At 47.8% G+C, this 12,620-nt stretch overlaps 1 protein-coding gene across 1 annotated transcript in view; it reads right to left on the bottom strand.

Moving 5' to 3' along the window:
- LOC100950748 (phylloquinone omega-hydroxylase CYP4F11-like) overlaps positions 1–11,984 on the bottom strand; it is a 16,167-nt gene extending 4,183 nt beyond the window's left edge. The window contains exons 1-9 of the mRNA XM_012809384.2: positions 11,924–11,984; positions 11,382–11,580; positions 9,351–9,495; positions 6,314–6,367; positions 6,104–6,231; positions 4,847–4,968; positions 3,813–4,083; positions 2,711–2,777; positions 2,399–2,528 (exon numbers count right to left, since the gene is read on the bottom strand). Of these exons, the coding sequence (XP_012664838.1) occupies positions 2,399–2,528; positions 2,711–2,777; positions 3,813–4,083; positions 4,847–4,968; positions 6,104–6,231; positions 6,314–6,367; positions 9,351–9,495; positions 11,382–11,579 (1,115 nt within the window). The 5' untranslated portion in view covers position 11,580; positions 11,924–11,984. The remainder of the gene's footprint in view (positions 1–2,398; positions 2,529–2,710; positions 2,778–3,812; positions 4,084–4,846; positions 4,969–6,103; positions 6,232–6,313; positions 6,368–9,350; positions 9,496–11,381; positions 11,581–11,923) is intronic.
- Positions 11,985–12,620: the final 636 nt, after the last annotated feature.

Raw genomic sequence — 12,620 nt, forward strand, 5'->3', positions numbered from 1 at the left:
GTGTGGGGTAAACCCCCACAAAATTTAAATGAGATGTGCTCTTTTAATTCCAGAACTGAGCGAAAAGACTTGTGAGTATTATGTGCTTTTGTCGAGGCCCTAAGCAACCTGGGAAAACACGGTGGGGGCCTGCAGGCCAGGCGTAAAAACCTCTTGCAGGTAACCCCGACTGTGCAGTCAAGTCAGCCTGTCAGATAAGGGTTGAAACGGCCCATCTGTGCACAGGACATGACTCAAAGGTTGATGTGAGTAAAAAGAAAAACTCCGTCGTAATGATGTCGAGTAAAATATTCCATCGTAACTGCAGGGTCTCCAAAGCCATAAGAAAACAGTCATGAAGCCAGTTTCTCGGAAATTTAATTGAGTACATAGAAGAGAAAGGTTTTACTCCTCTGTTTATCCTAACCTTTAACTTCAACAATAGAAGTCAGATAATGAATTGTTCTTCTAGATCTTCCAAGAGGAATAGCCTGAGGCTAGCTTACTTTCCCCGGACTTTCTTTCTTTAGGCTAATCTTATGATGGCTATCTCACATTCCTGGACTTTCTTTCTTTCTTTTCTACAGTTTAAGAAATGAGGATGCTAGGATTACTTTTTTTCTTTCTTTCCTATAGTTTAAGATAAGAAATGAGGATGTTAGGATTATCGATCAATGTGGTGTACTGACTAGCTCCCAATAAAAGGAAGTAGAAAATAAAGACATTTTGCTACATGCCACCTAAGAGTGTGTAGTCGTTTCTTGCTTTTAAACTATTCTAGGAGCGAGCTTGCACCCGCGGCCAAGCCGTCCTTCTCTCCTTGCGAGAAAGAACATCACACAACAAAAATGTATATGCATAAACTATTCATTTTTCCATGTAGAAATAATAGCCAGTTGGAAAAGACAATATAAGGAAAGATACTACTACCAATAGTAATATAAAATACTGGGATTAAATTTAACAAGAAACATTAAATCTTTGTGCTCCAAATGAACTTATAAATTTCTCTCAATAGAAATAAAAGATACACTACACCATAGTAACACAAATACCTAAGTTTTTATTTAATACATCATGTATGTTATCTCTAAGCAAATATTTAAAACTCTGTTTAAACTAAAGATTATTATTATTATTATTTTTTGTAGAGACAGAGTCTCACTCTGTCACCCTTAGTAGAGTGCTGTGGCGTTACAGCTCACAGCAACCTCCTACTCCTGGGCTTGGGCAATTCTCTTGCCTCAGCCTCCCAAGTAGCTGGGACTAGAGGTGCATACCACAATGCATGGTTATTTCTTGTTGCAGTTCGGCTGGGGCTGGGTTTGAACTCATCACCCTCGGTATATGGGGCCGGTGCCCTACTCACTGAGCCACAGGCGCTGCCCATAAACTAAAGATTATTTTAACAAGGGAATATCTATTTCATACTCTGAGAGAAGATGCATCAATATTATGAAGTTATCCATTTCTCACAAATCAGTCTTTATTCAAGTCAACCGATAGGATATATTCAACTCAAATCTGTCTGATTTTTAAGGAATGTGATAAACTTACTCTAATTTTTTTCTGGAAGAATAAAAGATCATAAGAGGTATGTCAGTTTGAAAATCAAATGTTAAAGAGGATTATTCTAGCAGACACAATTTCAAAGTCATAGTGCTAGAAGTAGTGTGGCAGTTCTCCAAAAACAGAAAAATAGACTCATGGAACTAGGTGGAGATAGACGTGTGAATAAGCGAAAACTTAACATCTAGTCTCCTTTGTGAATCCCTGGATGGGACAGTAGGGTAGGATTTAGGGCACAGAAGAGCAAATATTCAGTTAGTGAAGATTTTTTATTTTTTTTTTGGAGACAGAGCCTCAAGCTGTGGTCCGGGGTAAAGTGTTGTGGCATCACAGCTCACAGCAACCTCCAACTCCTGGGCTTAACTGATTCTTCTGCCTCTGCATCCTAGGTAGCTGGGACTATAGGCACCCACCACAATGTTTTTTGGTTGCAGCCATCATTGTTGTTTGGCCGGCTCGGGCTGGTTCGAACCTGCCAGCTCTGGTGTATGTGGCTGGCTTGAGCCACAGGCGCCGAGCCAGTGAAGATGTTTTTTAAAATGATATTTAAAAAAACACAATATTTTAGGGAGAAAAGAAAATGAGTGGAGAAGTTCATTTACTGAGCATGTGCTAAGTGGCCTCATTAGCCCTGACACAATTCTCTCAGTAACTCAGATCTTTTTGTCGCCAAAGCCTGCAACCTTTCCCCTGATAGCCAGGCTGGGCACCAAGTCCTGCCTCTGGGCTCTAACCCTATTACCACTAAGAAATACTGTTAGAATCAAGAAAAACAACTTCTCTCCTCCCCACTTGGGGAGCAGAGCCAATGAGAGGGGCTCAGGAACAGGCCGTGAGGACCTGTACTCACCATTCTATCTCTTCAGGCTCACGGTCCCTCAGGAGCTCTTGCACCTCCTGCCGGCAACGCTCCTGGTATTCTGGGTGTCTTGCAAGGTTGTACAGCACCCAGGAGAGACCACTAGCTGTGGTATCATGGCCTGAATGGCAAGAAGGTTGGCATGGGTCTCTCAGCTGCTTCAGCACCAGAGAGGTAGACACACTTACCCTCCCTATGCCCTTAGGGAGGATGGAAAGGATGGAGTGCTCCAAGGTCCACCCACCAAGTCTCTGTGATGGAGAGACCTGTACCCCCACTGCAGTCCCACACTGGGACCCTCACCCTCAAACATGAAGGTGTCAGCTTCTGCTCTTATGTCCTCATCTGACAACGCCTTTCCATCTTCATCCTAGAGAAAAGTCAAGACCACCCCACCAAGTCATACTAGCTTTCATACTTGAGTCTAATGTGAGACAATCTCTGAAGATCCATCCTCCTTTCAGAGACCTAAACCCACCATTTACTCCTAGATCTCTCTTGGTCACCACTGTCAGAACTCTCACTTGATGGGTTTCCTCTAGGGCTTCCTTGCCTCCTCTCTTATCCCTGGTGGGAGGAATCAATGATCTGCGAATAGTTTCATGTTTCTGCCTAATGAGGAGTTTTGGAGCAGAAGTCCTGGGTTATGGGATATTTAAATGGTACTTTGCCTCGGAGGTTAGAAATTAAGTGTTGCTCCAAAAATATTGCTGCACATTCTAGGATGGTAAACATAGAGAATCTTATCTTACCTCCCTTAAAGGCATTTGGCTTATAAACCTATAGCTGTTGCCATGTCACTAAAGAGGAGTTTATACCAAAGAACAAAGTGCTCTCCTTCCCCCCCCAACCCCCCGCTCTCTCTCTCTTTCTAGAAGAAAGGAGGGAGTGATGTGCCAGCTCCTTTCAATAAGCTCCAAGATGCATAATGTAGGGACCCTCTTCTGTGGTGCAATTTCTGATGCACTAAGAGGTAAAAACACTGCATTGCCCTGGGAGGAATTTGGGAGGGGGGAGCCAGCACTAGAGTCCTACTCTGGCTGCTGTTATTGCCATGAATCATAAATGGGCTGCTGTGATCTATGGGGTAGGGTCATCTATCAGCTTAGATGTAGACATAGACAAAGACATAGGTATATGATGCACAAACAAGTGTGGCAGACTAACACAATAATTTGCAAATGAAATAAAATCTCAGGCTCCTCATAGTTTCAGACCTAACAGTCCCCTGATGGCTGTACTTCACAGGCTGATCTCTAAAATATATCTCTGACCAGTCCCTTCCCACTTCAAATAATGTCCATGGTTCCCCATTTGCCTACTGGATTAAATCCAAGTTCTCTAATTTAGAATTTGACATGAAGCTCCATTTTATCTCTAGAATTCATATCCCAGAGAAGCTCACCTTGGCCAGCAGGAGCACATCAATGAAGTCCAAAGTCTTGGTCTTGGCTTTGGCCTCAAGGAAGTCATCAATATCCTGAGTGGGGAGGGTGCGACGTCGCTCCTGGATGACGGCGTCTGTGAAGTTGTGCACCAGCCTACAGGCCTTGAGGAAGCGCCGCCCATTGGGAGTGAGATAGTACAGGAAGTCCATGAGCAAGAGGACCTGCTGGTTCCTTTTTTCTATAAGTGAACTGAGCTCCAAGATGGTGGCAATATATTCACTGGATTTTCTGCAGGATAAGGGAGGAAACAACTTAACATGCCTGAATCCCCAGGAGCACCTCCCACTGGCAGACAGGATCTACCTCCCATTAGGAAACTGAATCTCCAGAAATGGATGGTCCAACTGATACAAGAAGGGCTTAGTCCTGAGACTCGGGCTACAAACTCTCTTCTCTCTCTGCATTCCATCTCTGTGAGCTGCCACTTGGCTCCTAGAGCACAGCTTGGACATAATGCCACTGGTCTCCTCTGTCTCTCCTACTCAGTATCCAGTCCTGCCCCTTGTCCTTCCTAAACTGTCCAAACAACAATTCAGATCTTATCAGATTTCAAATGGTTCCTGGCTGAGCCCCCAACCTACCCTTCTGCATCCAAAGTGAACTCCATTTAGTGTCTACATGACAGTCCATTCTCCACACAGCTCAGCTCAGACCAGGCCCATCAGCAGCTCCGACACCTTCAATGGCTCCCTGGAAACCTCATGATAAAGGTCTTATCACTTTCCCTAGGTTCTCAATGTCCTTGAGATCTAGCCCCTCTCTACCTCTACCACCTCAATTCTAGTGCTTTCTGAACATGTTCTGCTCCCCAGCCTTCTTGCCTTTTCTCAAACATTTCTAACTACATTTCCCTGTCCTTAAAAGTCCAACTATGACTAATAAATGTCCTCCACCACAGCTCTTGTGGTTGTTCTGGTCAGTCTTCCCTCCTCCCCTCACCTACTCACTTTGGTCTGTGGCTCAAGTTCCCACACCATGGGCACAAACTCACTCCTGACAGTTGCTGTCGAAGCTGAAGATGCATTTCTGCAGACTGTCCAAGGTCATGAGGCTGATGTGCTCAAACATGTCCAGATGGGCCCTGCCCTCCAAAGCCAGGCGCTGCCACTTGGCCTGGCCAGACAAAGAGACAGAGCTGGCACTGGGCCCTAGCTCCTTTCACTCCATCCCCAACCCAGACTCCCCAGAACCAGCTTATAGTTTCTCTGGCTCAAGTACCCATCTCCATGGAGGACCAGGCTCGGATGAAAGCAGAAGCTTTTATTATCAGGAGATGAAGACCATATGGCTGGGAGTCAAGAGGACTGGGTTCAAGTTCCAGCTCTGCATCTTATGTTCCGTGTGCCCTTGGTCAACTCATTGCCTTCCCTTAGGTGCCACCTGCCAAATCTTTAGCAACAGTTAAGATGTCCTGCTTTGATACCAGATAAACCAGATTAGAGTCCCTGTTCCACTACCCCTAGGCTCTTATTACATGGGTGAACTTGAGCAATCCCTTTAATCTTTCTGGCTTAGTTTCATCATCTGTAATGGGGCAAAAATAACTTCTAATTTTTGGACAATACAATATGGTAAAAAAGATGGCATAATAACTGTAACAAACATATGCTTCAAGGGATGTTACAGCCTCTTTGTGCTCCCTTGGAACCCTGACTCTGCCATGTGAACAACCCAGGGATCCCTTCTAGAGGGAGAGAATCTCATATAGGAAAGTCTAGCTGTCCCAGCTGAGGCTGTCTTCAATCAGCCTGATGCTGGTCACACCCCACACATATGAGAGACAGAGCCAAGATCAGCAAGGCTGCCAGCCTGACCCACAGCTGATCAGACACCATGAGTGAGCCCCTGCACATCTAGAAGAACAAGCCAACTGACCCATAGACTTATTAGCAATTGTGAATGCTTATTGCTTTAAACCAGTGAGTTTGCAAGTGGATCACTTGTAGCAACAGCTACCGTGCAATCTTCATCATTGATCTCTTGAGTTTATAGGGCTTCTGTGAGAGAAGTAAAAATACTAACATTTTTTGACACTCTACTATGTCCCATGGACAGGACTTTATTACACCTTGACTTTTTTTTTAAGGTAGATATTATTATTACATTTTTACAGATGAGGAAATCAAGGCTTGGAGAGGAAAAACAATGGCCCCTATGCCACCTAGCAGAGCCAAAATTCTAGACAAGATCTCTCAGAGGCCCCTCTACACCAAGGATCCAGCTAGGACCTCAGTTTCAAGAAACTTACATGCATTATGTTTACACTCCTATTGAAAATCTTCACATAGGGCTTCAGGATGTTGAAATGGAAGGCAGGTGTCAGCATGCGACGGTGTTGGCTCCACTTGTCACCACCACTCAACAGAAGCCCGTCCCCTATTAGGGCAGCAGGCAAGGAAAGTGCCTTCCAGTGACCCCACAAGGCTGTCCCCTTCCCCATTCATTTGTAGTTACTCACCCAGCCATGGTTTCAGGAAGCCATAGAAACTCATATCCTTGGGTATGATGGCAGCTGACATGAACGAGGACAATCAGGGGACATGGAGATGGATAGGGGAGAGGTTTAGTTAGAGTTGGAGGTTCCCACCCAGGGCTTTGCACTTCTCCCCTCTAAGCCCAGCTTAGCAGGAAGGGGCCCAAGGGCAGAGGAAGCAGGGAGGATGGGGGAAGGGAAGGGACCAGACCAAGGTGCAGCAGACAGTGGAGCAAGGACACACCCTAACGTGGCATAGCATGCTCTATCATGCCTTCACATGGCTACTACATTGTATGACACGTCCACAAGATCCAACTACAGCCCAACACGCTACAGAAAACTTCACAGGAACCTAGAAGTTCTACTACATTGTCTAACATGTCTGGAAGATCCAACTATAGCCCAACACCCTACAGAAAACTTCACAGGAACCTAGAATACCCTGTTTGCCCCAGAACTCTGACATCTCCTGACATGGATCTGAGACGTGTGACACAGCCCCAATGTGTCAACATCTGACATGGTCACAACACACATGGCAAGCCCTAAATGACACAACATGCTCTGAAATTTACCTGAAATGGCCTGACATGACCTCAGCTTGTCTCATGGATGGGTCCCAGGTAGGATTTAAATATACCATTAATGTCCCAGATGTGGACCAAGTGTGACCCAGACTGTGCCCCAGGCATGATCTGAACCTACCTTCAACCCTGTCTCAGGCAAGACTCACGTCTCAGACCATTCATAAAGGAACCATGGGCCTCAGAACTCAGACAAGCCCCAAATTTGGCATAGATGTGACAAGCAGGACAAAGAGAACGTCTCAACATTTCAGACAAGAATCAAATAGTCCCCAACACGTTTGAAGTGACTTTGACTACAGCTGAACCCTAGACATGACAATCTTCATATGATTGCAGATGCATATCAGGTGCAATGAGCTGTAAAATGTACCAGTGAAATCTGGATCCAGGTGTAAATATACATGTGATAAGATGTAGCCACACAAGAGGCATGGGCATACAGCAGACGCCACACATAAATGCCTGGATATGAGCAGACAGGACCAGAGGTCAGGCAGGTGAAAGTCCAGGAGAGAGAGGAGCAGTGGCATCTCTCCCACAGCCCCTCATGTCTGCAGTAGGTCACCAGGCCAGCTGAAGGCAGCACCAAGACCTCAGTAGTGCGTCAGCTGCGGCCAGTGGGATGTCCACATGAAACAAAGAGCACAGAGTCGAAGTAGGTGGAGTGGAAGATGCCCAGGATCACATACCAGGGCCCCATCCATCAGCAGCCCACATCCCCAAAGGTGCTGCCTGAGCCCTGTGTGTATAGAAGATCTGTCCCTAAGCTCAGAATCCAGAGAAGGACAGGGAGGGCCCAAGTCATGCTCTTTAGTCTGCCAAAGAGAAGGACTTGCAAGGTAGAGTCTCAGACTTGCATCCTGGGAATTCTATTCAGCAGCTCATCAACCTCTCTGTTCAGTGTCTCCTTCTAGACATCCTCCCCATGTTCTCAAACCCAGCAGACATAACAACTCAGTTACAAGACAGAAAAACACATTCCCCTTTGGATCCTGTTATGGTTTTAATGTCTGCCCCCTTTGGAAACGTATATTGAACATTAATCCCTAAGTGGCAGTATTGAGAAATGGGGCCATTAACAGGTGATTGGAGGGGTCTGCCCTCATTAATGAGTTAATCTATTCATGGATTAATGGATTGATGAGTTGTCATGGCAGTGGGATTGGCTTCATAAGGAGAGGAAGAGAGACCTGAGCTAGCATGCTCGGTCCTCTTCCTCTGTGATACCTTCTGCCATGTTATGACACAGCACAAGGCTGTCACCAGAAGATGAGCAGATATAACCCCTCAAGCTTGAACTTCTATCCTCCAGAATTGTAAGAAATGAATTTCCTTATAAATTACCTAGTCTCAACTATTCAGTTACAGGAACAGAAATGAAGGAAGACAAATCCTAAATGCCACCTTCACCTGGGTCTTCTTTCATCCCATTTTCTAGGTAAAGAAATTAAGACTGAATGATGAAGTCCCTTACCCATGATCTCACAGGTGGCAAGTGACATGCATGAGACTTGAGCCTTGGTCTGTATGAATCCAGGGCCTGAGTTTTTAATCATCAAACTATTCTGTGCCAAGAAACAGTAGCTCTAGAAGCCCAACTCCTGCCAAGCCTAAGTAATCACAGTCAGATGAGGAACTGCTTCTGTGACTAGGTCAGGACAATTACCTTGAATCATGGGCTACATGTGGACAGTCTGGTGAAAAGATGAGGTTTCTGAAGCTTCTGGAACCCTTTGTAGACAGGGATGCATTAAAAGGAAAAGTGATATAGAAAAAGGTAAAACCAAGAGGGAGACAGATTGCTGAAGATACAGATTCAGACCTGGATCCAGTTGATCCAGCCGTACTGTTTGGACTTTAGAGTCAATAGATGTCTTTTCCTTGCTTAGCCCATATGAGGTCTTTGCTTAGACCATCACTCACAACTGAAAGAGATGTCAGAAGCCAGGGAGACCCAGAAAGTTGCCTACAGCCACTCAGCATTTTGGTGTCAGATTCTGTGTGGGACGCTGTCCATTTTCCTGCTTGGCCTGCCCTGTCCAAGGAAGGGTAAGGGAAACAAAAGGTCCCTTGGCAGTGGTGGGGTCTGCCATTAGTGCTTCCTGGGGCCTGGAGCAGAAAAACAATAAACTTATGGCAGACTCGTGGCAGGCTGAGGTAGAAGAAACTGACCCTCAGGGATGGGAGTCATGGCAATAGCAGCTCAGGTCCACCAGCTGTAAGTTCCCCAGGGCAGGGGTCAGACTGCAGAGCAGGGAGGAGACACTGAGGTGGGGTCTGGTGAGTCCATGAAGGAAAGAGGAAGATGGATGAAGGAAAGGAGGGAAGGAGGGGCCGTAGTACAGAAGGGGCCACACAGAAGGTTGGGGGAGGAGGGGTTGAAAGCCCTTGGGTATGCATGGTGCCCACCACCACCAGCTCTGAGTGTGTACCTGAGGCATTGAGGACAGGTCGCAGGATGTCGGGGTGACACAAATTGATGAGAGGGAGGATGGGTCCCAGCCAGAGTTTAAAGCCCTGGGGGTAGTTGGCCACCAGCTCAATCCTTTCTCTCAAACTCTCCTCCGTGGGAGAAATCTGCAAACATGGCAGGCTGGTCACCTTCTGATTGTTAATTTTATGTGCTGAAATGACTGGACTAAGTGATGCCCAGATATCTTTACAACACTATATCTAGATGTGTCCGTGAGAGGTTTTGGAAGAGATTAGCACTTGAATTGGTAAAATGAGGAAGGAAGACCCACCCTCCCCCATGTGGGCAGGCACGATCCAATCCATCGAGGGCCCAGAGATAACATAAAGGCAGAGGAAGGGGAACTTGACTTTGTTCCCTTTGACTCTTCTGGAGCTGGAACTTTCATCTTCTCCTGCCCTTGGATATCAGAACTCTAGCTTCTCAGCCTTTGGACTCAGACTGAATTATAGCACTGGAGTCTCTGGATCTCCAGCTTGCAAATGGCACATGGTGGGACTTCTCAGCCTCTGTAATTACATGAGTGAATTCTCATAATAAATCCCCTCCTATCTGTCTATACCTATAGCTAGGTCTATGTGTCCTGTGGCCCTTTCTTTGGAGGATCCTGACTAAGACCTTCCCCGGGAGGAGCCACAGCTCGCTGTAGCCTCTAGCAGCATTGCGCCCAATTCTGTAGAGATGGAGGGAATCTCTGCTTCCTCCTGCTCCTTCTCTCTTGGGACCATCTGCAAATGTCAAAGGTGCATGCAGGGCAAAGGGAGAGGACACATTGTCTGCCCTCAGAGGGTCCCACTTTGGCTCCAGAGGAAGGATTTTCTTTTTCTTTTCTTTGTCTTTTTTTTTTTTTTTTTTGCAGGTTTTTTGGGCCAGGTCTGGGTTTGAACCCACCATTTCTGGTATATGGGGCTGGCACCCTACTCCTTTGAGCCACAGGCACTGCTCAGGAAGGATTTTCTTACCCAGGGCATGATTCAGCCTGAGGGAAGCCATATGGGATGATCCCCATAGAGGGGGTTGTGGGCAGCAGTGTGACCTCAGGATGTGTCTCTATGGCTGATTTCCACATCCTTCATGTTCTGACTGGTCCACATGGGCTTCAGGTCCTCCCACAGAGAAGGGTCTGCACCTTGAGGACCTTCCAGCCTTGGCAGACCCCAGAGAAGCAGAGGGGACTCTAACTGTCCAAACAGGATGGTGGCTCCTGCTTGTAAGCACCTTCTGCACACCAGATTCTGTGCACCCTTCCAGTGAGCCCAAGGACACACCAATCCCTCCTGCCATTGCAAATGAACAGACTGAGACCGAGTCCACCAAAGGAGAGACCAGATCTAAGTTGAAGAGCAAGGACTGGGGGAGGGAGGTTAAGCAAGTCTCCTGAAAGGGGAAGTGAGTGGACAATACTTCTCTAGGTTGCACAGCAGGGCCCAATGGGACATCTTTGTGGGGAAGAGCAGGATAAAAGGAAGGTGCCCCCAGGAAAGGCTGGGGGTGGGACACTGCCCACACTTCTCTTCTGGTCCAGCTGTACTCTTGTGTGTTTGGGGTGGGGGGAGGTCACAGTTAATTTCTGTGGAAAGTAGCAGCCCAAATCTGGGCAGACACAGGAAATGGGACAGGCAGGGAGCAAACCCTGCACGGTGCCCCTCAGGAGGCCTCAAGTCCAGCAGTGGAGAAGGTGGGAATAATGCCAGGGCTCCCTGCTCTGTGCAGCCCTCCCCAGGAGCCCCTCAAAGTGCAACAGTGTAAGAAGACAGGCAGAGAAAGGATCCTAAGTAGGCTGGGGGTCAGGGACAAGGAGGTGGGAGAGGCTTGGGTGGCACAGCAGAGCAATGAGAGAGTCATCTGGGGAATGAGAGAGTGGCCTCCCTGGCTTCTCTGCTATCCCAGACCTCAGCCCACCTCAATCCCCAGCTTCCCGAGCCCTCTTCCTAGCCCCAGAAAAGTCCACCTACTCTGAGACCTAGACCCATCCTGCTGCCACACTCACCAGGCCCTGGTGACCCCAAAACCAGTTTTGTTTTGGAGGTTGTGGGAAACAGCGGAGGCGGCGACAGTTGTCGTAGAAGGAGTAGGTCCAGGCCAGGATGTGGGCCAGGAGCCATGAGGCCCCGACGAGCAGCAGCAGCAGCCATGGGGAGGTTGCTACTGGCCCTAGTCCCAGCCAGGACAGGCTCAGCTGTGGCATCCTGCAGGACAGAGGGGTGGAGGGGGAGTTCCTGAGGCCCATGGGAGGCGATAGGGTGATCTTTAGATGGGAAAGCAGGGACTGACAGCTAAAATCCAAATAGGCTCAGCCGGAAACTGTAGCAAACCAGCCTCCACTTGTCTAGTAAACACTTAGGCAGGGACAAAGAGAGAGGCTGAAGAGAGTTAGAAAGGCCTACCCTGAATTACAGGGAACATTGCCAGGGATTCAGTAACTAGAAAACCACCATGCCCAGGCCAATGTCCCTGAAGCCACCTAGCCTTAGGCAGCTCATCCCCACCCTAATCCAGTACCCTCCAAGCCCACCACCCCCAACCTGTCACCTTCTTTCAGGAGAGTTTGTCCATACAACGGTCTCTTTCCCTCTGCTGGGAGATCTTTGCCCCTGGCCCCTGTTCTAGTAAAGGCTGAGGGAGGCTGGGCTTAGCTGGGAGGCCAATCCCTTCTGGGCTGGCTGCCTCCTCCCCACCTGGGCAGCTGGCCAAAATGTCAGGATGGGACAGCTGATTGCATAGGAACCAGCCCACATGAGTGCACAGGCTCTGGAAACTCAACAACTTAGTACCTCCCATGTGGTGCGTGGGGATACATTATAGGACCATTGAAAGTTGGCTCAGAGCCCCAAAGTGTACGGGCCAGGGTGCAGCAGGTAAAAGCATGACCTGGAGAGTTTAGGTGCCAGGTGAGCAGGGCCAGGCCAAGACTTGTCCCTCATTATCAGTTGACCTCCTGTGCAAGCATGGGCCTGGAATACACACACCATTTCTTGGTACAGAATCAAGAAACTGAGAGATGAAAGCCTAAGAGCCCAGGCTTTACAGACTGGCAGTAGTTCAAGTCCTGCCTGGAGGCAGCCCTGTTTGTGTTACCTAACTGCTGAAAACAGAAAGAAAGAATGCAGCCTTGCTGGCAATTCTCCCGGTCAGACTTTATGGATAAAGAGCCCAGCTGGAAGGGAAGGCTGGAGGATGGGCTCAGTGTCAGAGGACAGAGAGGGGCTGTGAGCAGATGAGGTCCAGG

Source organism: Otolemur garnettii, unplaced genomic scaffold (genome assembly GCF_000181295.1).
Source record: "Otolemur garnettii isolate 467f Iridium unplaced genomic scaffold, OtoGar3 scaffold00105, whole genome shotgun sequence".
Classification (NCBI taxonomy): domain Eukaryota; kingdom Metazoa; phylum Chordata; class Mammalia; order Primates; family Galagidae; genus Otolemur; species Otolemur garnettii.